The sequence below is a fragment of the Chionomys nivalis genome, chromosome 2, assembly GCF_950005125.1.
Source record: "Chionomys nivalis chromosome 2, mChiNiv1.1, whole genome shotgun sequence".
Taxonomy (NCBI): Eukaryota; Metazoa; Chordata; class Mammalia; order Rodentia; family Cricetidae; genus Chionomys; species Chionomys nivalis.
The window spans coordinates 66,835,236-66,863,045 of NC_080087.1; the positions used below are offsets into that span (position 1 = coordinate 66,835,236).

General features: G+C 39.8%; 1 protein-coding gene across 2 annotated transcripts; it reads right to left on the bottom strand.

The window, feature by feature from the left end:
* Nucleotides 1–2,011: 2,011 nt before the first annotated feature.
* LOC130870399 (zinc finger protein 54-like) lies at nt 2,012–23,804 on the bottom strand. 2 transcript variants are annotated; one of them, XM_057763118.1, is made up of 4 exons: nt 23,573–23,804; nt 21,721–21,816; nt 16,681–16,807; nt 2,012–5,545 (listed from the first exon to the last, which is right to left on the bottom strand). In XM_057763118.1, the coding sequence occupies exons 2-4, from the start codon at nt 21,748–21,750 to the stop codon at nt 3,867–3,869; spliced, it is 1,836 nt and encodes a 611-aa protein (XP_057619101.1). In that variant the 5' UTR covers nt 21,751–21,816; nt 23,573–23,804; the 3' UTR covers nt 2,012–3,866. The 2 variants fall into 2 exon arrangements, with proteins under 2 accessions (XP_057619101.1, XP_057619102.1); XM_057763119.1 differs by lacking the exon at nt 23,573–23,804 and adding an exon at nt 23,052–23,183.
* Nucleotides 23,805–27,810: the final 4,006 nt, after the last annotated feature.

A 27,810-nucleotide genomic window follows, 5' to 3' on the forward strand; every position in this document is an offset into this window, starting at 1 on the left:
CTTGGTACCACTCTCTTTTAGCAGCTTTCCTCTGCAGGTATACCATTACTCTGGCATCTCTAACATCTTTGTTTCTCAAAGGCAATTGGTGATGGGGCAACTTTGTCAACCAATTATTTTTAAAAGGTGGGACCAAGTTAGGGTGTAGCTTTCTGGGACCCAGAGAAAAATGCTGTGAGGCCCAGGTGTGCTCTCTCTGTGGTTCCCTCACAGCATAGCTGAGCTTAGACTTCTTGTTCCTGTTCTGTGAGTTTGCCCCTTATAAATAAAAATATAATTGTTTTGCCTTTTAGCTAGCCTGGATATTTCTCAGCCCAAGATAATTCAACAATTCAGGTTTCAATCTCACAGCTTCACAAAATGGCATCTCTACTAGGCCTCCATTCAGGGGCACCACTGACACATGCCTGATCTCAACAGCTTTCTTTAGGCCTGAAAACAAATTATGTACCCCATTTCTTCTATCTTTGACTCTAAAGTCAAAACCACATGGCCATAGTTGCCAACTTCTGCTGCTTTGTGGAGCTGGAACATGGCCCTTTGGTTCAATTATATCTTCACCAGCCTTCTGTTTTGGATTGTTATCTTTATTGCCAAAACTTCACTGTCCTTGAACTTGTTCCATAGACCAGGCTAGTCTTAAACTCAAGAGATCAACCAGCCTCTGTCTTCCCAGCTCTAAGCTTTTCTTTTCAAAAGTTGGAAACTTACCTGGGTTGAATCTTATCCTGAGGTCACCACTCCCTTTACTTAAATTCTTATTCCGTTTACTTCGTTGAACACAGGATTTAGTTCTATTCCACTTACTAGTGCTTTCTCCTCAAGATTTACATTTTGTAATTTACCCTGCACAGTTTGCTCCTTTTCATTATAAATCTTCTTTAGAGTCACCACTAATAACCACACAACAGAGCCTGTTAGATTTCCTATGACAATAAAATTAATCCAAAAAATTTAACTTTAGCTTCAGGCAGACTCTTTGGTCAAGGGCAAAAGCAGCCACTATTTTCACCAAAATATCATAAGACCAGTCTCTAGACAACACACTAACATCCTTATCCTCTGAAACCTCTTGATTCCCAGAGTTATCAAATCAAAATAAGCACCACTGTTTTCCATGCTCCTACTAGTATGGCACATTAAACAGTACTTAAAACATTCAACTACTTTTCTAATCCTCAGTCCCAAAGTCCACATCACTCCAAACAAATACATAGTCAGGCCTGTTACAGCAATATTCCAGTCCGTTGTATGAAATTCTGCCTTAGTTGGGGTTTTTATTTCTGTGAAGAAAGAACACAACTACAGCAATTCTTTTGAAGAAAAACATGTAATTGTGGTGGCTTGCTTAAAGCTTCAGAGGTTCAGTATATTATCATCATGATGGAGATCATGGCAGCATGGAGGCAGACATAGTGCTGGAGGAGGTGAGAATCCTACATCTTGAAGGCAACACAGGATGTCAACTGTAATACTGGTCATTATTCTGAACCTTGGAAACCTCAAAGCCTGCCCCCACAGTGATACACTTCCTCGAAAATGGACATACACACCCCAACAAGCCCACATCTCACAATAGTGGCACTCCTATGAGATTACAGGGGTCAGTTACATTCCAATTACTACAGGGAAAAAACCAACAACAAATCCAAAGTGACACTAAAACAAACAAAAAAGTCATATAATTATCAGGAAAGGCAGATTAAGACTCTTACTCCTCCAGGCTGCCCTAGGTACAATGTCCATCATAAAGAATAGAAATGATAACTAATATTGACATCAATATGGGGAAAGGAGGTCATACACTGCTGTGGGAGTGGGAAGTAGAGAATCAACTTTGATAATCAGTGTATATGTTCTCAAATAAATAAATAAATGAAAGAAAAAAAAAACACAAGTGTGGCAGCTGCCTCATCCTGGGAGGGCAATGGCTAATGAACCTGGAAACCTAAGGATCACTGCACAGGTTGCAGACAATTCAAGGGAGGTTAGAAGTCTTTCAAGCCACTCACTACATCCTCCAGGAAGCTTGTCTTGTCTAGTCCAGACAGTTTGACTGGTGGCTGCCTGATGGCTGGTCTGAGCATCTTCTATGCAGCTCAGCTTTTCTGACAGTGACAAGTCCTTACTGGTTATATATGCCTGAGGCAAGAGGGTACTTGAGCAGCTTGCCAGTTTCTGTTACTTTCTAAAGCTATTTTGTCGATTTCTAAGCTTTTGGAACTTCTCGGATGGAATGAACACCTCCCATTATAGCATTCTGTTCCTTTACCTCTCTTTTAACACTCTATATTTTAAGAAGATTCCACCTAGATGGAACAATTTAATCTCAGAGAAAACTCAGACACAACAATTATCCTGGGCATGAATTCCAAAGACTTTACATCCTTTCCAATGAGCAACTGCCCATCACATCCAATACTGCTTTATTCATAGGAAGTGATATCAACCTAGATTACCATAAACTGAAATATTAGTAAATGAAAATGTGATGCATATCAATATAACCTGGTATATCACTCAGGTGTAAATAAAAATGTAAGTGTAAAATCAAGATGTAAATGTAGGCAACTGGAAATTACCATGAATACAATTACCTAAGTCCCCAAATTCAACCATCATGTTTTCTCTTATGTGGGTCTCACTTTCAAACATTTTGCATTGTGTGTTTAAGTAAGAACAGGAGCTAGAGATGGACCACTAGTGAAGAGATGCCGGAAGAGAGTGAAGAGTAGAATATAGGTAATATGAAATTAGAGATTGGGAATCCTGGGGGATGAATATTTCAAATATGTACTGCGGTGGTGGGAAGAGATTGGGCTGCTGAAAGTCAACAAAATGAAATGATTATGAAGATTTTGCAACCCACATTACATAAAAAAAAAACAGTACGAGGCAACAGTAGAACACATATGCTATAAAAAAATGGGACACCGAATTAAAGCCAACACAATAGAGAGGAATTCATGCCATGGCAAAAAACAAGGCAGTTAGTCACCTTCTTGCTATCTGTATAGTTTGACTCTAGTATGAATATTCTGAGGGTGAATAAAAGATAAGAACTTATCAGAGCATTTTCTTTCATGATGAATTTTCTTTTATCTCTGCAGTTTCAGCAAGATGTAAAGAATTTGTAAAAATCAATGCATTTGAGGAGTGCAATTTCCAATGAACAGCAAGACATGAGGATTATACATGGGATACCTTTATATGGTTTCTCAGAATTATGAATTTTGTCATGTACAGAACAATTAAGGAAAAAAAAAACTAAAGGTTTTTGTCATATATTTTGTTACTTTATATGACTTTTTATTTTTTGTTTTGAGACAGGGTTTATGTAGTCTTGGCTGTTCTGGAACTCAATATGTATGTGGTGATAATGTCCTCCAACTAACAGAGATCTTGCTTATGCTTCCTGAGTGCTGGGATTAAAAGGGTATACCACCTTGCCTGGCAATATTATGAATTTTTGGATGTTGAACAAGATACAAGTTTTTATTACATTTTTTACTTGGTTCTGAAGAAATGGCTTATTGGGTAAGAGTACTGATTTTCTTAAAGACCAGTGTTCGGTTCCCTAAACATCCACAGCAGCTCACAATGGTCGTTAATTCCAGCTTCAGGACATCTGATGACTCCTCTGCTTGCATCAGGCATATATTTAGTTCACAGACATACTTGCAACAAAGCAAGCATACACACAAAAATAAAAACTTTTCTCATAGTTTCTTTTGCATAATTTTAATTTAACATAAACTCTAAGGTATTTTTTAAAATTTAAACCTTCATTAAAGGCTTCCAAATGTTTCTTATCTTTATGTCTCTATTTTGTATAGTGTGATTTGTAAGCAGAGTACCAGAAAATGCTATGTCTTATTATTTACAACAATATGTTTCTCTCCAGCATGAATTTTTTGATGTCTTTTAAGATTCGACATCTGAATAAAAGAAAAGTCACAGTCTTTGCATTTGTGTGGTTTCTCTCCAGTATGAATTTTCATATGTGCTTTAACATATGAGCGCCTAGTAAAAGATTTGCCACACTCTTTACAACTGTAAGGTCTCTCTCCAGTATGAACTCTGTGATGTGTTCTAAGATGTGAATCCTGGGTAAAGGATTTGTTACATTTCATACACTTGTAAGGTTTCTCTCCAGTATGAATTTTTTGATGTGCTTGAAGAGTTGAGCACTTAGTAAAAGATTTTCCACAGTCCTTACATATGTAAGGTCTCTCTCCAGTGTGAACTCTCTGATGTATTCTAAGATTTGAACGCTGGATGAAGGATTTGTCACATTCTCCACATTTGTAGGGTTTCTCTCCAGTATGAATTTTTTGATGCTCTCTAAGAGTTGAGAACTCAGTAAAAGATCTGTCACATTCCTTACATCTGTAAGGTTTCTCTCCAGTGTGAACACTCTGATGTCTTGTAAGATGTGAGTACTTGATAAAGGATTTGTCACATTCCCTACATTTGTAAGGTTTTTCTCCTGTATGAATTTTCTGATGTGTTCTAAGGGTCGAATTCACAGTAAAGGATTTGTTACATATCTCACATTTGTAAGGCTTCTCACCAGTATGAGTTCTGTAATGTCTTTTAAGATGTGATAATTCAAGGAAGGACTTACCACATTCTTTGCATTCATTAAATTTCTCTAGAGAATGAGTTTTCTCATGTCTTCTAAATGATGAATAGTGGGTAAAGGATCTGTCACAGTCATTGCATTTGTAAGGCTTCTCTCCAGTGTGGAGTCTGTAATGGTTTTTAAGATGTGAAAGCTGATGAAAGACCTTGTCACATTCTTGACAAGTATAATGTTGATCAGCAGCATGGATTTTCTGATGTCTCCTGAAACTGGAACAGTGGGCAAAGGATTTGTCACATTCCTTACATTTGTAAGGCTTCTCTCCAGTATGCATTTTCTGATGGCTTTTAAGTGCTGACAACTGAGGAAATGACTTTCCACATTCTTTGCATTTATAAGGTTTCTCCCCAGTATGAAGTCTTTGATGTGTTTTTAGATTTGCACACTGGTTAAATGATTTGCCACAAAAGTGGCACTTATAGGGTTTTTTTCCAGTATGAATTCTCTGATGTACAGTGAGGCTTGAGGCAGTACTGAAGCATTTCCCACATTTCTCACACTGGTGTGGTGTATCTCCGATGAAGATTGGTTGTTGCAAAAGACTGTAGGCAGAGCTGAAATAATCATCATATTCTTCCTGCCTGTTGTCTTTCTTTGCAGTGTGGAGACTCTGATCTTGAATAATGTCGGAACTCAAATTTAAAAATTTCTCACAGTCTTTAGATTTGCAAGGTTCTTCTCCAGTGTGCATGCTTTCATGTCTGTTTAGGTTTGATGAGTCAACAGAGGCATCCCTGTGATTACTGCAGGTGCCATTTTTAGAGCTTTCTGCAGGTTCACTTGTTCTAGAAACTGCACCTTTGGAGGGGTCATGGAGCATTTTGTCAGGCTGATTACACCGAGAAAACTCTTTTTTATTATTTATATGTTGATGGGCAGGATCACATTTGCAATAGTTCTCTGAAAATGAGCACAAGTCATATTAACAGGGCTTGTTCCAAGATTAAACATTTGATAAATGACTCCCTAAGCTCCCTTTTAAGATAAACGAACATGGGACTATTTAGACTAGAACTCCCAGAATTTGATATCTTTCATTTGTTGTAATTGTATGGATTCTCAGAAAAAAACACATGACAGCCTTCAAAGGTCAGTGATTTATAACAGATAGCCCATCTTTGTTGAAAATATCTAACTTGGAAAACCATGGAAAAAATAATTGAGGGTCTGCCCATAATTAGCTTTGGGAAAGAGCTCACTGACTGATTTTATTTAGAAGACATGTTTATATTTTAAGCTAGGTTTTTTTTTTTTTTTTTTTGTGAAATTGATGAAGAAGAGTGTAATTCAATTCCAGGTTCATGGTATTTGTACTTACTAAGTAGATGGTTCAATTCCATTTAAGATTAAAGACCTACTAAAAGCATCAGGAGGTTTATTTTATTTTTTCTAAAACAAGGCATTAGATTCTTCAAATGTGATGGATGGAAAGCAAGTACTCTGCCGGATAGCAGAGGCTCTAGACTGTTTGAGGCGGGGCTGCCATGGTCTATCCTTCACTGCTTGATTTCCACACACTGCAGTGCTTCTTAACTTTACTCATAGGGTTATTCTCAAGTCCACTCTGCACATCAACTCCTGAGTTTATTTCCTAGAAGTCTGTGTGTTCTCCACTGGAAAGAAAATGAAGGATGTAATATGAAGATATGCATACAAGGAAGGCAATTAGAAAATAATTCTATTTCTTGGACTCACATTAAGCTTATAATTCTAGTCTGATATCGTCCTATTCAAATAAAATTGCATTTTGCAGTAGTATTAAGTCACCATAATTCAGGTGCAATAGACAACAATGTCTTCTAATAGTTACAAAAGGCAGGATGCATCCTGGGATCAGAACACTATATTAAGTTAAATGATCAGGAATTCATGCAAATGTGGTATGGGAAGACCATCTGTATATGTGTTGCTTTTATTGGTTAATGAATAAAGAAGCTGGTTTGGACTGTGATAGGGTAGAGTAGAGGCAGGCAGCGAAAACTAAACTGAATGCTGGGAGAAAGAAGGCTGATTCAGAAGAAGCCATGTACCCCACCAAAAACAGACACTGGGGATGGAACTTTACCCAGTAAGCCACAGTCATGTGACAATACACAGATTAACAGAAATGAGTTAAATTAAGATAAAAGAGTTAGCCAGAAATACACTTAAGTCAAGTGTACACTTGGCCAAGCAGTGATTTAAATAATACAGTTTCTGTGTGATTATTTGGGGTCTACGTAGCTGGGAACAAACAAGCAGCCTTCATCAACACAAGTGGAATTATATACTGCAAAAAAGCTCTTACTTTCTCATTCACTGGAAGCCATCACTATTGTCCTGGTTATTCTAGCTCACCCTAGTTGTGGCTGCTCTCTCCTTTCCACATTCCAGAGCAATCTCATTTTCTTCAGACAGGTGTCGAGCGCTACCCTGTATATAATAATCTATGTGTTCTGTGACCCATGATCCATGCTAGAATTTTAAAAAATACAGACATCTAACACAGTACTCTGCCCACTACATGAAGAGAATACATGTAGAAGAATATAGAAATGATTTCACAAGTTATTTCCTATCAGAATTTTTAGCATAGTTCGGGAGCATTATCACTTTGCATAACTCTAGTTTTTCCTACAATTCAAACAATGTAAAATACAACAATGGATGTTAGGATCCAGGCTTTATGTTGGCCTGCTCTGTCAGCTGGCAGGATGTATCCACTGACATTCAGGCAAATACTTAGTGAGCCCAGGAGTCCTATAGCCATACCTCATACAGCATGCATTAAAGACTCTGTACACATGCACAAAGGGACCCTTTTACCCAAGCTCTGTCTTCCCCCTACCCTTTCTTCTCCATCACTTCTCTTTCATGGACAATTGTCACGAATCCCCTTTTTACTCCTCTTTCTACCTATTGGATAGGTAAATTAACACAGTAAAAATGGCACCCTTACCAAAAGCAATCTACAGATTTAATACAATCCCCATCAAAATACCAACGCAATTCTTCATAGACCTCAAAAGAACAATACTCAAAACAACTCTGAGATTCCATTTTATACCTGTCAGAATGTCAAAGATAAAAAACACTAATGACAGCTTATGCTTGAGAGGGTGTGGGGTAAAGGGAACACTTCTGCATTGCTGGTGGGAGTGCAAACTGGTACAGCCCTTTTGGAAATCAGTATGGTAATTTCTCAGAAACAACCTACCTCAAGACCCAGCAATACCACTTTTGGGTATATACCCAAAGGATGCTCAATCATACCACAAGGACATGTGCTCAACTGTGTTCAAAGCAGCATTATTTGTTGTAGCAAGAACCTGGAAACAACCTAAGTACCCCTTGACCAAAGAACGAATAAAGAAGATGTGGTACTTTTACACAATGGAGTACTACACAGAGGAAAAAAATAATGACATCTTGAAATTGGTGGGCAAAAGGATTGACCTATAAAACATCATGTTGAGGGCGGTAACCCAGAACCAGAAAGACAAATATAATATGTGCTCACTCATAAGTGGATTTTAGACATAAAGCAAAGAAAAACCAGTCTAAATTCACAATCCCAGAGAACTTAGACAAAAAAGAAGATTCTAAGAGAGACCTACATGGATCTCATTGACATAGGAAGTAAGAAAAGATAAGATCTCCTGAGTAAATTGGGAGCATTGGGAACATGGGAGAAAGTAGAAGGGGAGGGGAAGAAAGGGGAGTGGAGAAAAATATATAGCTCAATAAAAACAACAAAAAAGGAGAAAAATAACAATACTCAACTTCATATGAAAAAACAAAAAACCCAGGATAGTCAAAACGATCCTGTACAATAAAGGAATTTCAGGAGGCATCACCATCCCTGACATGAAGCTCTATTATAGAGTTGCAGTAATGAAAACAGCTTTGTACTGGCATAAAAACAGACAGGTTGACCAATGGAATCGAATTGAAGATCCGGATATTAATCCATACATCTATGAAAATCCACACATCTATGAACACCTGATTTTTGACAAAGAAACTAAAAATATATAATGGAAAAAAGAAAGCATCTTCAACAAATGATGCTAGCATGAATGTCAGCATGTAGAAGAATGAAAATTAATCCATATCTATTCCCATGCACAAAACTCAAGTCCAAAGGGATTAAAGACCTCAATATAAATCCAACCACACTGAACCTGATAGAAGTGAAAGTGGGAAGTAGCCTTCAATGCATGAGCACAGGAGATTACTTCCTAAATATAACACCAGTAACACAGACACTGAGAGCAAAAATAAATAAATTGGAACTCCTAGAACTGAGAAGCTTCTATAAAGCAAAGGACAGAGTCAATAAGACAAAAAGGCAGCCTACTGAATGAGAAAAGAGCTTCACCAACCCCACATCAGAGGACTGATCTCCAAAATATATAAAGAACTAAAGGGGAAAAAAAACCCTCAAGAAATTAGACATCAAATACCAAATAATCCAATTTAAAAATGGGGTACAGATATAAACAGAGAATTCTCAACAGAAGAATTTCAAATGGCCACAAGACACTTAAGAAAATGTTCAACATCCTTGGCTATCAGAGAAATGCAAATCAAAACAACTCTGAAATTCCATCTTACACCTGTAAGAATGGCCAAGATCAAAGACACTGATAACTTAGGCTGGAGAGGTTGTAGGGTAAAGAGAACACTCCTGCGTTGCTGGTGGAAATGCAAACTAGTAAGCCCCTTTGGCTGTCAGAGTGGCAGGTGAGAGGGACCATGAAAAAAGCCTAGCAAGTCACAACACCAAATGTAGTTGTGTAGCTGTGGCTGGGGAATGAGTCATGGAATACAACAAACCCACAAGGGAATTTATTGATAGAGAGATAAAAGTGTGATTTGTGTCAGTTGACCAGGAAAGAGAAGTGCTACAGAAAAGGGGGTGGGAGCAGATGAAGCTTGCTTAAAAAGGAACAAAAGCCCTTGTAGTATGATTGAGCATCCTTTGTATTTATGCCCAAGAGTGATATTGCTAGGTCTTGAGGTAGTTTGATTCCTGATTTTCTGAGAAACCGCCATACTGATTTCCAAAGTGGTTGTACTAAGTTTGCATTTCCACCAGCAATGGAGGAGTACTTCCCTTACTCCACATTCTGTTTAGCATGTGTCTTTCTCAAACAGCCTGGTATTGGCATAAAAACCGACAGAAGGACTAATGGGGCCGAATTGAAGACCCGGATATTAATCCACACATCTTAGAACAGCTGATTTTTGACAAAGAAGCAAAAAATATCAAATGGAAAAAAGAAAGCACATTTAACAAATGGTGCTGGCATAACTGGATATCAACATGTAGGAGAATGAAAATAGATCCATATCTATCACCATGCACAAAACTCAAGTCCAAATGGATCAAAGACCTCAACATAAAGCCAGCCACACTGAACCTGATAGAAGAGAAAGTGGGAAGTACACTTGAACGCACTGTCACAGGAGACCACTTCCTAATATAACTCCAGTAGCACAGACACCGAGAGAAACTATTAATAAATGGGACCTCCTGAAACTGAAATGCTTCTATAAAGCAGCCTCTTCTTCTCCATCAATGGACCACTCCAATTGCCCAATTCTTGCACCCATTTTCACCCCTCCTGTCACTCATTCTGAAGCCATGGTGTGCCACAGCCTACACCAACCAGTCTGGTAACAGTTCTCCCTTTACAAGAAGTAGCCAGAGTGAATAAATTGGTCAAGGTACATGTCCCCTTCTTATGGAAAACCTCTCCCAAACAGAAAACAAAACAAAACAAAACTGGGTTCTTATACCTCCAAATCTACCACTTTCATAAAGGAATTCTGATATATGACGCAATCTTATAGTCTTACCTTTTGTGACATATATATGATTTTACCTAACAACCTACTCCCTGAGGAATGCAGGCAAGTTTGGGAACACGCTAGAGCCCATGTAGACAAGGTTCATCAAACTAATGCAGCACAGCCAGTTGGGGCAGAGGCGGTCCCTGATCGTGACACCAAATGGGATTATAATACACTCCAGGGAGCACTCTAGCTAGAGATCAGTTTACAACCGGCCTCCTGGCATGTCTCTGTAAGTCTACCCTTATGCCAATAACTATAAGAAACTTCAGGAAATAGTTCAGGACAAGAAAATTTGTCTCAGTTCCCAGAATGCCTCCCAAAGGCCCTCTTACAATATACTAACCTAGATTCTGAACAACTAGAGGGCAGACAACTCCTTATGACCTATTGTTTCTAGAGCTTCGCTAACATTAGTGCCAAACTTAAATATTAAAAAAAAAAAAAAGGTCCCTAATGTCTCAGAAAAAGTCTTAGCACTGGCCTTTAAGTTATATCATGGGAGATATGAGAAAGCCCGTGAACAAAAATACCAAATGCTGGCCAAGGCTATCCCAACAGCCTGAGCGAATATCTCCGAGTCCTAGCTTCAAATGTGGCCAGGAAAGTAATTGGGCCCAGGCTTCCCCTAATCCCCATGGGTCCCCTAGGCCATGTCCAAAGTATCATCAAGAGGGACACTGGTCAACCGATTGCCCCCATGCACTTGTGGCATGGAGACATCAAACATAGACTACCCTCCAGCCAAACTCCTAGGCCTGGCCATGGGTGACTGAAGGGACCCAACTACTGTCATCTCTGACAGGGAGCCTCAGGTAGACATCCTGGTATCAATGTAATCCATCTATTTCCTCTTCAACACTGTTACCACATACTCTGTCCTGAGGGAATTTTGAGGACCTACCTCTCCTTCCCATCTCCCCATTGTCAGGGTGGGGGACAGCTTTACCTGCCTCATCATATCTGACCACTCAATTGCATTTTTAGTGGCATTCCTCTCACTCACTTATTTTTAGACAGGACAACCTGTCCTGTCCCCTTGCTGGGAAGGGAGTTTTCAGTCAAAGTAGGAGCTTCTATTTCTTTTGCTCCCCATATTTGCCTGATCCTAGACTCACCAGCAGCCCCTCCCCTCCTCCTCTTCCTAGCTACACACCCTACCGATTCCAACATTTCCTTTCCTCTACTATCATCCCAGGTGAACCCCCAAGTTTGGGACACCCAAAAGCCCTCTCTTGCGGACACCATTCCCCAATCGTCATTCAATTACAAGACCTAAGCAGTACACTACCCAAGCCCAGTATGCATTCCCACTGTTGAGCCCTCTGGGACTTAAACCTATCATCTCTGACCTCCTAGGAAAAAAACTACTTTGTCCTATATCCTCTCCAGGTAACACCCTTATTCTTGCAGTTAAGAAACCTAACAAAACCTACCATCTAGTTCAAGACCTCTGACTCATTAATTCTGCAGTAGTTCCCGTCTAGTGCATGGAACCTAATCCCTACAACCTTCTCTACACTATACCCTCAGAGACCTCTCATTTCTCAATTCTGGGTCTCAAGGGTGCTTATTTCCTTATCACTTTCAGTTCTCAGTCTCAAAATATCTTTGCTTTTACCTGAACACTTTTGACCCTGACACTCACCTCTTCACACAGCTTACCTGGACTATCATACCCCAGGGTTTCCAAGACAACCCACATCTATTTGGTCAGGCTCTGATTTCAGACTTACTCTGTCTCTCCCCAAATCTAAACTTATACAGTATGTGGATGATATTTTACTTTGTAGCCTGTACTTAGAAATTAGCCAAACTAACACATCTGCTCGTCTAAATTTCTTATTCAACAGGAGCTAAAGAGTCTCATCTTTCAAGGCCCAAATGGCCTCATCTCAGTTCACCTACTTGGGACTAACCATTACCCCAACTCACAAAGCTATTACTTTAGACAGAAAACACCTTTTCCAGTCTCTTAAAGTCCCCTCTACTAAAAAAGAAATTTTATTGTTCCTAAGACTAGCTCGCTTCTTGCATTTCCGGATTCCCTCTTTTTCAATCATGACTTGCCCCTTATTTTGCCCCCCCCCCACATGAAGCTCTCCTCAATCCTGTTACTAAGCCATTTCAGAAGCCCCAAAAAACTCTTCCCTAGGCTCCAGCTCTTCATCTCCCAGCCCTAACTCGTCCTTCCTCCCTCTTTGTAAAAGAAAAGGTGGAATATGTTCTTGGGGTCCTAGGCTACCAGCTGGGACCTATCTTTGCACCCACAGCTTACCTGTTAAAAAAAAAAAAAACACCTAGACCTAACCACCCGGGGTGGTCACCCTGCATACTTGCTTTAGCAACTGCGGAGCTCCTCATTCATGAATCAAAACAAACTAACCTATGGTTCACCTGCCACTATCTTCTCCAACAACGTGTCCCATCTCCTAACTTATAAAGGTTTACAAACTCTACCCACTTCCTAAGTTCTTTCACTCCAGGTGGCACTAGTGTAAGATGGCACACTTACTTTCCAATCTTGCCCACTCCTCAATATCTCAAATCTTGTTTCTCAACCCAACACTGACCACTCCCCTTCTCATTCTTGCATTGAAACCTTCGTGGAACTACTGCCACATGCTTCATACATACAGGAAGGCGCCTCAGGCCACCTACACCAGTCACACAGATGAGAGCATCTTTTTATGTGAGGGGACCTGAAGAACAGGCTATGCCATAGCATCAGATACTGGGGTAGTGGAAGCACAGGTACTACCTGCACACTACTAATCAACAGCGTGAATTAATAGCTCTCACCAGTGCCTTCCAATTGGCACAGGGACTGTTCCTAAAAGTTTACAGAGATTCTAAACATGCTTTTCATATCCTCCTTCCTGTGTTGATATCTGGAAAGAGTGTAGGCTATTTACAACGAAAGGAGAACCCATAACAAACTCAGGTCAGATTATCCCCATGCTGAAAGCCTCCCATCTCCCCAAAGCTATATGCTGGTCTCATCAAACCAAGAGCTCCATTATCTCTAGGGGAAACAGCCAGGCTGACAAGGCAGCTAAAGATGCAGCCCTCCAGGGCCCAGCCCAGACTCACCTTACCCAATACAGGGAGTCCATACTCTACAACCCACATCTCCATAATCACCTAGTGATACCTGACAAATTCTGTCCCATTTAAACCAGTTCTTTCATCCCAATAGGCAGGCTCTTTCTCATTTGGTCAAGGCTCAGTTCCAGCCCACTCCTGATGGCTTGCATTTCTTAAGAACTATTACTGTCTCTTGTAAAACTTGTCAGATGTCAGACCCTGATTCCAGGTATTGTAGACTCCCTTTTCCTACACACCAAGCCAGGGGCTCCCTCCCAGGGACTGACTGGCAACTTGATTTTACCCACCTGCCCATAGTCAGATGAGTTAAATATCTCCTGGTCCTAGTGGATACATTCTCAGGCTGGATAGAAGCATTTCCAACCTCTAACAAGAGAGCTCAAAACTCCCAAGCTCCATATGAAGAGCAGAAGAAGGGAGAACATGAGCAAGGAAGTCAGGACCGCGAGGGGTGCGTCCACCCACTGAGACGGCGGGACTGATCTAATGGGAGATCACCAAGGCCAGTTGGACTGGAACTGACGGAGCATGTGATCAAACCGGACTCTCTGAATGTGACTGACGGTGGATGCTGACGGAGAAGCCAAGGACAATGGTGCTGGGTTTTGATTCTACTGCATGGATGGTCTTTGTGGGAGCCTAGTCTGTTTGGATGCTCACCTTCCTGGACCTGGGGGGGAGAAGGGAGGACCTTGGACTTCCCATAGGGTAGGGAACCCTGACTGCTCCTTGGACTGGAGGGGGGGTGGAGGGAGGGGAGGAAAGTGGAGGAGGGAGGAGGTGGAAATTTTCAATAAAAAATAAATAAATTAAAAAAAGAGAAAGAGCTCAAGCAGTCTTGGACCTCCTTCTCAGGGAGATTATCCCTCAGTTTGGAACTCCAGCTTCTCTTCCGTCAGACAACAGTCCTGAATTTACTTCTCAAACCTCTTAAACTATCTAAACCTCTCACCACCCCTTGGCATTTTTCATATCCCATACCATCCCCAGTCCTCAGGAAAGACAGAATGAACTAACTGCTGCTTAAAAAAAAAAAATTCTTAATAAAATGTCAGAGGAACGTCACCATGACTAAGTAAACCTCTTGCCTCTGTCTCTTTTCAGGCTCCAGGCTCTCCCCAAATGACCTCTTCCCATCTTACCCTTTGATATCGTGTATGGGTAATCGGTTCTAAGCCCCAGTCTCCCACCTAAACTTTCGGCTCTCCCTGACCACCTCTTCACCCCTTTATCACCTCTGTTCCCATCTATGGAACTTTAGTGACTACTCTCTACCTCAACTATGTATGACCGTTATCTGTCTCTGATCAACATTGGGGATCAGGTCCTTCTCTCTCCTCCAGACCAATGCCCCTCATGTCTTTCTCCTAAATGGCAAGGCCCCTACAAAGTAATTCTTGTAACTCCAACAGCTACTCAGCTTAAGGGCCTTCCTCATTGCATTCATTTATCTCATCTCAAACCCATTACCCCTCCACTTCAAGCTCATTCTTCTTCATACACAACTCTGACAGGACCCTGCTCCCTTAAATTTCAGAGGACACCAAGATCAACTGCCTTATCTCCAATTTCAGAAGAATGAGGCTTTACCCCACAACTGTACTCTGCCAGATTGGGAACCCCATATGCTTTCCTTCCTGACTCCTCTTCCTCCTGCAGGCTGATCCATGTTCTCCTGTTTATATTAATAACACCCTGCTTCGATGATCTCCTGTCTATGTATCACCAATAACTTATTCAAAACTTCTAATCAAACAAGTCAGTTGTTGTTACAACAGGACTATCAGCTGTTAGCCACAGAGTTGAAGGCACAAGACTCTCAAACATGCCTGAGTCATAAGAGACAACAACACCCCAGAGACATTCACACCCCAAGATTCAAAAAAAGAAGACTCACAAAACAGATTTCAATACAATTCTGTACTATTAACAATCCTCAGAAATCAACCACCTGGGTCTCCTGAGTGTTAAGGTGATGCCATGGTGATGGGGAAAGAATAGGTGCTTTAAGGTTTGTAAAGACAAAAGCTAATTGGTAATTTTTTTAAAAACATGATTTGAGACATTTAAAAGAATAAAACATGTTCCAGATATCTCTCTCTATGTTACTATTATATTAAGCCTTCAAAGTTCTTATAACAGGTAAGATGCACTCCAGATAAGTACTGTCAACAGACAGCCTAAGTCTCCCCACCTATCCCTGGTCTTGACACTCCCCTCCTTCAATTACCAGGACGTAAGAAAATATTTTTTCCTAAATTAACTTTATCTTCTGCTATGACAGCATCTCGCCAGGTCCAAGAGACACCAAACACTTCCACACAGCCTGGATGGCAGCAAAAACACCAGCTACCCCAGGACATGGCCAGCACTTCATCTTTCTCAGGTCCTCCAAAGATGGCTGACATCCCCTATGTCAGCAGAAAGCAGTCTTGAGAACTAGACACCCCCATCCCTGCCCTACCTGGTATGCTCTTTAATTCCTCACCTTTTAATAATTAACAAAAATGTGAATGTTAGGATCTAGGCATTAAGCTGGCCAGCCCCCTGTAGGCAACAGGATCTATATGCCGTCTATATTAGTCAGCCCAGGGGCCCAAAGCCGTATGTCATTAAGTCATGTATTATGTGGCTGTGTAGGCTCTGTAGGCATGAAAAAAGGGCCCTTTATAAGGAAGTTCTACCTGCACCTTCCCCATCCCTCTCTTCTGTACTACTTCTCTTTCCTAGATGGCTGTCACAAATCCCCCCTTATCCCTCTATCAATAAACTCCCATGTGGGGTTGCTGTTTTTTGTGATTCATTCTCATAGCCACCACTAAACAACTACAAAGGACATGGGGGTTTAAGAATCTGGTGGAAATATTCTATACTACTGAGTTCATAAATGCATCTTGGAAACTAAATGAAGGGTTCTCAAAAACAGAAAATGAAAAGAAAAAACTAAATACCATGAAAAAGTTCTTTCCTACTATCAAAATTTCCTAGTCTCCTGTAGTTTCAATGACAACTTAACAGAGAGTTTATAACCTATAAAGTCAGTGCATACGAAGGATGAGTGAGGAATTCTATAAGCAAAATGTTCTCACCCACTGAGACCAGGTTGCTGTAATTCTCCAACATCACATCAATGTACAAAGCCCTCTGAGCAGAGTCCAGGCATTCCCACTCCTCCTGTGGGAAGTCCACAGCTACATCCCCGAAAGTCAACAGACCCTGAAACACAAAGTACATTTTGATCACATGATGCTGGGAAAAGTACTTTCCAGAACATACTGAGAGAGGATGCAAATGAACGAAGACAACTACTCAAAAAGTTAATTTCAAATATGGTCACATTCTATAATGGATTTTTTTTTAACTCTGTGAAAACAGGATGACAGAATAATCTTACAAGCAGTATACATGAAATAGCAGAGATTTACAGTTGGGACATCATTAACTATTTGTCATGAGGTGTGTTTTGTTACACAGGATCATAGCAGACATGAATGAGAAGGGAACTCTGTGATGAGGAAACGTGACACTGAATCAATCCTGTCTGTACTTGGGCCTTACATGACTCTATTTTAACAGGCTCAGTTGGGATGTGTAAACTCTAGGTCCAATGCCACACCATTAAATAGCAAAGGGGTAGGTATGGAAGGCAGAATATGTGACTGATTTTACTTTTTTTTCCCATAGTAAGAAAGATAGTAATAGCACTAAATACTGTACATTTAATATTAACATATCAGATCAAGTATTCTAAGAAATTAATTTTATAAGAATATTTGAGCTACTATAAAGATTAAAAAAAATCCATATCAGCCACATTTGATATTATCTAAAATTTTCCTAAGCACATGCATAAGCCAACATAGACAATTTTAGAAGTTTTGAAGAACATTTCACTACACTCACAAAGAATAATAAAAATTGAAGGAAGTAAAAAAATCAAATCAAATACTATTTAAGTTATAGCTAAGCATGTACATGCAAGTGTAATAACTGTGGATTCATTCAGAAGCCAAGGAAGCTGCCCGACTTCATTTTGAATGAAGGAGTCATTACACACTAGTTCTAAAATTAAGTTTTTATTTACTGTGAAAGTTGAGGGACACTGTTTCCTGGAACCTGACCTTCCCCAACCTAATGGGGGGAAGGTGATGTATGATGTGAATATATTTTATTGCCATTGGTTAATAAAAAAGTTGCTTTCAGCCAATGGCTTAACAGAGTAAAGCCAGGCCGAAAGAGATATATAGAGAGTAGGCAATCAGGGAGAAGCCATGTAGCCACTGCTGGAGACAGATGCAATAGAACCTTGCCAGAAAACCACAAGCATCATGGTAAAATATAAAATAATAGAAAAGAGTTAATTTAAGATATGAGAGCTAGCTAGCAATACACTTAAGTGATTGGCCAAGCTATGATTTAAATAGTAAAGTTTCTATGTGATTATTCTTAGTAAAGATGGTTGAGAAACAAACTAGCGGCTTCTCCCAATACCAACCTACGACCTTGATTTGTTTTTGAGAATATCCTTACTCTCCCTTACCCCTCCCTAATCACATAGTGACTATTTGATTTTTTTTAAAAAAGATTTTTTTATTTTCTTATTGCTCCATTGTCTCCCTTCTATAAAACAATTTGTGACTTTACTCCTGAAAGGGGCCCGAAAGATGGACTTGGGGCTCTGGGCTATTCTCTTTAACCTAAGGAAGAGTTCAGGCTGCTCTCTTTAACCTAAGGAGGAGTCGCTGGCCAGCTCGTGGGTACATCTCAATAAAAAAAAAAAAAACAAGCATACTTCAAATTTGAGTCATACTGTGGTAGTGGTCTTATTCTCGTCAATGGGATTAACAGAATGACATAGATTTCATGTGAGTAAAGAAATATATTAAATTCTGCAAATTACAGATACTTTCAGAGCCTTGCAAATATAACAGAGTACAGAAGAACGGCTCAGGAGAAAACGTGAGCTATTGTGTCTGAATTTGATGGTCTTCTATGTGTTCTTTTTCAGTACTTATGCTATATTGTCTAGCAGATTTTAGGTTAGAGTGTTTGTGATTCTCCCGTTATTTCTATGAAAATGCAAAGCAGTGACATATTGTGTCCCCGCCATGAATATTAAATAGAAATGTAAACCTCAGGTCAAAGCCCATAGCTAAAATCTCCACTTTAAAACACTGCAGCTTCAGGGTAGGCACAAAGAGCTAACACTCAAACAGAAAGATATTAAAGCAAAATAATAATCAAGAGGAATGTTCTTTCTGCATCAAATGTGATTGTTTCAGCACATCAATCAGTCAATGACCTCAAGACATTTTTTTTCTAAAGCATTTCACATAATGCTACACAATGAGACCAACCCCAAAAGCATAGAGGAATGCTTTTTGGAGAGAAAAAAGACAAAGGAAAAATACTGCTATCTCTAGTTTAGCATCTTAGCCAAGTGAGTGATGTGAGCAGCAATTCTTCTGAAACAAACAGCAGGTGTCAAAAAGCACATGGGCACGTCATCATTACCATAATATTAAACACCAAAAAAGAAATACAAGTAGACAACAATGTGAATCAATCTATAGAGGCATATTATTTGTATTTTAATAAGTAAAGCTTGCCAGAAGATCAGAGTGCAAAGCAGCCACACCAGTCAGTTATACAGGCCAGGAAGTGTGACACACACCTGTAATGCCAGGTCTTGGGAGACAGAGACAGACGGATCTCTGTGAGTTCAAGGCCACCCATGGCTACACAAGATTAAATAGGTCAAAAAACAAACAGAGCTCACACAGAGATCCCAGCAGTTGGGATCACATGCCTTTAATCCCAGCACTAGAAAAGTTGAGACAAGAGTGATATGACTGGGCCAAGAGAAGAATATAAAGGGGGAAGAGACAAGAACTAAGTGGAGTGGGGAGTCTGAGGATTCGTGGAGACAGGATTGCACCCCTTCGGTCTGAAGATTTGGTAGAGGTCCTTCTAGTGGCTGGCTGCTTTGCTGCTCTGATATTCAGGTTGAACTCCAATATCTGTCTCTGGAGTTTTATTATTCACGCTACAACAATCTGAATCTACACTCAAGAACATCAGCTTCATGGCAAAATCAAGCCACAGAGAGTTGCCACGTTCTGTACTATATAGTATGTTAAAAAAAAAAAAAACTTTAGTACCAGGAATCAAGTATTATTTAGTACTAAGAACCAAGATTTAAGTCTCTTTTAACTCCATACATTTCTAAGATGTTGTGAAACCAATCCATGTGTCACAGTATGTATTTTTATAACCATGATTCAAGGAAATGGGACAGATCTCACAAATAGAGGCTACATGGCACATGGACCCTTATTCAACAATATATAAGGATATAGTCCATTTTCTACAACAATTAGGCACCAATATATTTTTTGTTTATAAGTCAATGTGGAAATATATTTAAATTAAAGGTCACAAAGTTCATGTGAGATATTTGTCCTGGGGGTGGGGAATGGGAATAATCTGGAAAGGGGAAAAATGAGAAAAGTGATATAAGTAAGGATTTATGGAATTATATTATAAATTTGTAGTCAAAAATATAGGCTGGTATCATCATAAAATCAGAAAGGGGATTAGAAAATAGAAGACCCAAAAAGAAAATAAAAGTCTATGCCTACTTAAAATCTGACAGAGACAGAAAGATACATTACAAAAATATGGCATTTTCAACAAATGGTGCTGGTCAAATTTGATCCAGCAGGAGAATGAAATCAAATTTTTATTTTTCACCTTGTACAAAAATCCATTCAAAATGGATCAAAAGTCTTACTTAAAATCAGAAACCTAGAAAACATAGGGAATATCCATCAGAATATTGGCATGGGCAAGGACTTATTGATTAGAAAGAACACCAACAGCACAGGAAGTGACCCAAGTGTCAACAGATGGGACTACATGAAAATAAAGAGTTTCGGTTTATCAATGGAAACAGTCAGAGCACACAGACACCCACAATATGGGAGAGAATTTGAACCAGCAACACTTTGGATAGGAGCTCCTACCAAGGATTTAGCAAGAATGACAGAAAATACATAGCAAGAAAATAAAACTGACAATTAACAAATGGGCGAATGAACTGAATAGACACTTTGTGAAGAGAGAAACACAAATGGCCAATAAACATTCAAAAAAGTGTTCCGGATCCCAAAAATGCCATATGGGAATGCAAATTAAAAGTACTTGGAAATATTACCTCATCCAAGGCAGAATGGCTGCCCTCAACAAACCTGACAATAAATGCTGAAGAGAATATGAAGAGAAAGAAATCCTTATTCACTGTTGATGGATTAGATGATGCAAATTAATACAGCCATTGTAGGAATTAGTATGCAGGTTATTGAAAAAAATTGAGAGATATAACACATGAGCTAACTCTTTCACTCCTGGCCATATATCCAGAGAACAACATGCCCCACTACAGAAATATTTCTACCCCATGTTTACCGCTGTTTTAATCACCAAAGAAAAAAATACTAAAATCAAACGATTAATCTATCAACCGATGAATGGATAATTAAAATTGTATAAATGGAGTACAATTCAGCTAAAGAGAAAAATAAAATAAAGATTTGCAGGAAAATGGACAGACCAAAATGTGTAATATTAAAAGCAGTCATACACTTTTAGAAAGAAGACACAAGATTTTTGCTCATAGGCAGAATCTACCCAATAACATATATATATATATAGAAACAACATATACGAGGGCACAGTATAACATGGAGAAAAGAGAACAGGAGAGGTTAAATGGTCAGGGACTGAATGAAGGTAATGAAGACCAGGATATAATGCGAAGTGCTTTCCTAGTTCTAATTCTATCAAAGGTTTTTGAAGTTTTGGTGGTGGATAAGTAAATAAAAATATAATAGATTGTGAAAATATAAAATAAATCCCACATAAGACTCCAAGGCTTCTGTTCCCTCTGACTACAGTGACTGTATAAAAATATACTGAGTTGTATAGTCTTTGGGTCTGCTTAGTTTCAATGAGTGATGTTGTCTGTTTGCATCATTCTTCATAATAAAATTTAAAAAACTATTAAAAGAAGAAAACTAAATGTATGAAAATAAAATGTATTTAGATAAAAAGTAAAAAGGACCACTGACCTGTGGCATGTTTGCTGTAGAATTAGCCATTTCTTATTGTTTCTCTTCTTTGAGTTTCTCTTTCAGGAACAATGAATAGATAGATGGCTTGCTTCCCTTTTAAATCAAGGGGTCAAAAAGGAAGAGTTAAAAATTAATACTGAAAGTCATTGGAATACAATGTCCAACCACATGAAAGACCAAAGCAACAGATTTCTACCAGATGTCTGATCAATGATCCCCAAAACAGAGTAGCATAAAACAACATTTGAATCTTGAAAAGGAAATCACCATGAAGCATCTTGTTGCACAAAGAAAACTACTCCTTAAAATTGATGGAGATATAAATGCATTTCAAGATAGTCATGAATTAACACAAACGATATCACTAAAGCAGCACTGCCAACAATAAATTAGAGGTAACACAAACACAGGACAGTCAGAGGAATAATCCCTGGGAACATGGGAAATAATAAATTTCATGTGAACTGGGATGATATCAACCATGAACAAAATAGCAAAACACAAACTGTCAAAGTAAAGGAGAAATACTATAAACAATACAACCAGCAACCACATAAAAACAAAACCATAGGAAATAAAAATTCCATGAACAAAAAAACTAGACACACAATAGAGACTAACCAATTAAATAAAAAAACCCTCATGTTAAATAAATTCAGCACATGTCCAAGCTGTTCCATTCCTTAGCATATGCTCAAAGGACTTAACATCCTACTAAACAAATCCTATGCTACTTACCCAACCGTATTCATTGCTGCTTCATTCACAATAGTTACAAAATGGAAACAACCTTAATGTCCTTGAACTGAAAAATGTACAATAAAAGTGTGGCACACGTGGTTCTTAGAAGCAGCTGGTGCTGGGATATCACCAAGGCCCCAGGTGGCAGTAGAGGCCACTATAATACCTTTTATTTTTTTTCTCTTTTTCTTTGTTTTTCTTCCCCAAACAGGGTTTCTCTCTGCCACCCTACCTGTCCTTAAACTCACTCTGTAGACCAGGCTAGCAAGGAACTCCAAGATCCACCAGTTTCTGCCTCTCCAGTGGTGGGATTAATGGCATGTGCCGCCCCCACTTGGCTTATAATGTCTATTTTAACTGTGAAAATACTGTGATTTTCATACTCTTCTTCTTCAGGCTCTAAGTTGCAACATTACAAACTCAGCACATGCACAGTAAAACACATTTCGTTTTTATTTGTCTATTTTTTTCTTGTCGTTGTTTTAATTTTTTTGTTTGTTGAGAAACGATCTCACCATGGAGTTCTGGCTGTCCTGGAACTCACTATGTAGATCTTGCTGGCCTCCAACTCACTGCAATCCACCTACCTCTGCCTTCTGAGTGTTGGGATTAAAGTTGTGTGCCATCGAGTCAGCAAGGACTTTTCAGAATACTGTATTTACAGCACAAAAGGCATGTCTCACGATGAAAACTTAATGATAAATAAAGTTTACTTTTAAAGATTGTTTACAACCGTACTTGCGGAACTCGCAAAAAAAAAAAAAATCAGATTCAACGAAATTTTCAGGCGTCCCTTTCAGATTAATAACTAAAAGTTCACCGGAAACCAAGTCCAGGGTTCATATGCCAATCTCTTGCAGAGGGGAGAGGTATGACACGTAAGTTAGTATGCATGATTGTAAATTTCAATAGCTTTGTCGTTTCCACAATTGCTAACAGAACCGCGTTTGCACACATCAACAGATACATTCAAATATTCTACGCAAGTGTTCTTATAAGGATATTTTGGCATCAGAAGATAGTGGGAATAAAACAGGATTATTCCAGTTCTTATGTTCGCATCTCTGGTCCCTTCCCTCCGAAGTCCAAGACCCGCAGCTCCTCTGACCTGGGAGGTCCAGGGCCGCCACTGCGCTGCTGACTTTCCCAGGCTGCCCTGCGCCGAGACACCGGCTCCAGGGAGTTTTTGCGTCCCCGCGACACCTGGCCGTGTCCTCCGCACCCAAGACTACACCACACGATTCCCCACGGTACAGGCCCCGGTGTAACCACAGACAAGGGGCCTTGACACTTGTGGTTTCGCCTCCACAGTCCACTTTCCAGGGCTCACACAAATTTAGTTCCAGCTTCCGTTTACGTCACTCCTCTAAACCCGCCCATTTTCCGTCCTTCTTCTAACAGCCAATCAGCTAAATCTACCCAACCTCTGTTTCCGGGTAAGTGTCCCCGCCCTATCGGGGGACCAGTCCCTCCCCTTGCGTCACTGGCTGCTTTCCGCACAGCTCCAGCTGTCAGGCTGCCCTGGACCCGCTCTGCACAGCCTCCCCACATGCTTGCTGCCAGCCTAGACCAGAAGTGATCTAGGAGCACGCGGTATCTGACCCCCACAGTGAGTTCTGAACCCTGAAAGGCAGCCTAACCTCGACTTGACTCCCAGCCTCCCTGGCTACAGCGATAACATAATAGGCTAAATACAGATGCCAGTGTCCCATAGCAAACACAAACATGAAAAGCCCAAACCAAATACTGCAATTGTGCCTTGGGGAGAGACATTTAAGGAGCTTGAATTCTGAAAAGAAATAGGTGAAAGTCACTTGTAAGGCCCTTGCTAACAGACTAGGGCTGAATTCATCCTGTGTGTACTGCTTTAGCTACAGGATAGTGGTTTTGTCATTTTACTAAATAAGGGACAAGTTTGTCTTCTGTGACTTATGCTGAAGGTGCTTGTAGATAAAACAAAGGAGATCATGTATTATTGACTGTTCCAGATGTAGAAAACAAGAGAGGTGATACCAGCCCTAAAAACGTCAGTTACTCTATCTCGTCTATGGCTCTGGGAACACTGAAGAAGAGAAGGAAAGGGAATAAGAAGGAAAAGAGGAGGAAGGACTTAGACATGCCATTCTCTAGACTCCACATAGCTGCTGTAATCAGTAACCAACAGCAACTGTACTTACCTGCATTGTCCTCACACTAGACCACAATCAGTCTAGGAAAGAGAAACGCTCACAGGGCCCACTCTTTACCTCTCAAATGTTGGCTATTGATGGATAGTAGGTAAATAATTACTGTCTTTAGCTACAGACCTCTACTGAGCCCACCAGACTCTTAACACATAGGCCCAAACCCACAGTTTCACAGATGGCTCTGGTTAATCTCACTGTGTTAAAAAGCAAAATGAATAGAGAGGAAAACACTTCTCCCAAGGTAACATGGAACAATCACCCCTCCTATAATATTTGTTCCTTTCTTAGCTTGTTGGTTTAAGGGCATTAGAAGCCAAAAGTGACCAGGGGGTGTCTGAGCTTCCAGTTCAAAGAAATGTTTGTTTCAGCTCCTGACAGGAACGCTTACCTATCTGGAACCAACATTTCTGGATCAGCAGAACTTCAGGTTGAGGGTACAGGAATGCAAAAATTTCCTAGTGAGTCACTAGGGGTGATGATGAGAGGAACTATTCCCTTTCCCCTTGATTACTGGTACACATGGAGCCTAGCTAAGGGAGAAAAAATAATAATATTCTGGACACTGATTGAAATCATATACTGCCTTCTGGAGAACTCTGCCACAGCCTGGTGCCTGCCGCCTATTGGTCCTGTAACTGTTTCTTTGGGAATTCATTCTGGCCAGCTGCTTCAGGATGGTGGAGAACATGGTGAGATCAGTGGATTCCAAGATCACTGTAGCACTTCTCTACTATGAAGTGAGTTCCTTGATTGCAATATTCTGTGGAATACCATGATGGTAAATTAGGCACCTTGCAGTCCACAGATGATGGTTTTGGCAGAAGCATCCCATGCAGGAAAGGCAAATTCATAAACAGATATAAGTATCTGCTCCAGTAAGGATAAAGTGGTGTCCTTTCCATGGAAGAAGTGGTCCAGTATAGTCTGCCTGCAACTGGATTGCTGACTGCTTATTTGGGGTAATGGTGCTATATCTGGTGGTGAATGTTGGTGTGTGCTATGGGCAGATCTGGCACTCAGGAGGAGCTGTGACAAGGGCAGCCTTGGTAAGTAGAAGTTCATGTTTCTGAGTTCATGCATAATCGTCATCTGTGCCACTATGGTCACTTTGTTCATGAGCCCATTGGTCAATAACAGGAATGAAAAGGTCATCCTATCTACTTGATTATTGAAATCTTTTTCAGCTGAAGTGACCTTTTGTTGAATATTTACATGGGATATATGTATCCTTACATCCTTTGCCCACTTGGAGAGATCTATCCACATACATCCTGCTATCTTTTTCACCAGTTTTTTAGTTCATGCTCTTTCCAGGCCCTGACCATACAGCCAATCCATTGGCTAGAGCACATCAGTCGGTGAACAATAACACATTTGACTATTTCTCCTTCCAAACAAACTGTATATCGATGTGTACTGCCCAAATCTCTGCCCACTGTGAAGAATTCCCTTTGCCTGTGTCTTTCAGGATTGTTCCAGCAAGGGGTTATAATGCTGCAGCTGCCAACTTCTGGGTGGTGCCTGTATAATGTGCAGAGTCATCAGGAAACCACGCCCTCGTCTTCACTTCCTCAGTCAACCATTAATGGGACATACCCCATGAGACTATAGATCATGCTTGGTAGTAGACAGCATTATAGCAGGAGTAGAAATCATAGCAATTTTGGAAACTTCTTCATGTTGTTTGTTTTCAGGATCTGCTCAGGCCTGATCATGTATATACCACTTCCATTTGATAATAGATTGCTGCTGTGCATGTCCTACTTTATTTAGCTTCTCTAGGATCTCATATTATAGGCTCAGTGTCCTTTAATTATGGCTAGAATCCACTAATGAGTGAGTACATACCATATTCATCTTTTTGGGTCTGGGTTACCTCACTCAGGATAGTGTTTTCTATTTCCATCCATTTGCATGCAAAATTCAAGATATCATTGTTTTTTACCACTGAGTAGTACTCTAATGCGTATGTATTCCACACTTTCTTTATCCATTCTTCCATTGAGGGGCATCGAGGTTGTTTCCAGGTTCTGGCTATTACAAATAATGCTGCTATGAACAAAGTTGAACAAATGCTTTTGAAGTATGATAGGGCATCTCTTGGGTATATTCCCAAGAGTGGTATTGCTGGATCCTGGGGTGGGTTGATCCCGAATTTCCTGAGAAACCACCATACTGATTTCCAAAGTGGTTGCACAAGTTTGCATTCCCACCAGCAATAGATGAGTGTACCCCTTACTCCACGTCCTCTCCAGCAAAGGCTATCATTGATGTTTTTGATTTTAGGCATTCTGACAGGTGTAAGATGGTATCTCAAAGTTGTTTTGATTTGCATTTCCCTGATCGCTAAGGAGGCTGAGTATGTCTTTTGGCCATTTGAACTTCTTCTGTTGAGAATTCTCTGTTCAGTTCTGTGCTCAATTTTTTAATTGGGTTAATTAGAATTTTAAAGTCTACTTTCTTGAGTTCTTTATATATTTTGGAGATCAGACCTTTGTCTGATGCGGGGTTGGTGAAGATCTTCTCCCATTGACATGACATTTCTTATGAAATTCTGAGGCCTTCAGCACATTTCCAATCAATAATCAATCAATTACTGCATACCTTGAGCTAGAGGACATGGAAGACCCACATGGGATGGGATCTGTGTTATGTATATGGGACAAAGCCTATTCCTGATTATATCTTGAACCTGTATAAATAATGAAGTCAGTTCTGTAGAACCTGGTATAAATTCAGCACTTTCAATATGTAAGACAACTCTTTCTGCATATTACAAATCAGTAATTATATTGAAAGTTTCTTTAAAATCCCTTAGTACCATGAGAATAGCATATAATTCTGCCTTCTGGACAGAATTGTAAGTGCTTTCTTCCACCTTACTTAATTCTTCTGATTTGTAACCTGCCTTTCCTCATCTATTTGCATCAGTATAAAATGTACAGGCTCCAGATATTGGTGTATTATGTACAATTTAAGGAAGAATCCAAGTAGTTTTCTTTCTAAGGATAAATTTTATCACTTTTGGGGTAATTGCTATTAATTTCTCCTAAAAATTAGCACAAGCTCTTTGCCATGGCTCATTGTCTTCTCATATTTTTTTTATTTCATCAGAAGTAAAAGGCGCTGGGTCTATACCTGCTAGTTGACAAAGTCTCAA

Coding starts and splice junctions, on each gene's coding strand:
- LOC130870399 (XM_057763118.1), bottom strand. CDS start 21,750: ATGGCTAATTCTACAGCAAACATGCCACAG. Junction 16,808..21,720: donor CTACAGCAAACATGCCACAG/GTCAGTGGTCCT, acceptor TTTGTGTTTCAG/GGTCTGTTGACTTTCGGGGA. Junction 5,546..16,680: donor CAGCAACCTGGTCTCAGTGG/GTGAGAACATTT, acceptor GCTCATTTTCAG/AGAACTATTGCAAATGTGAT.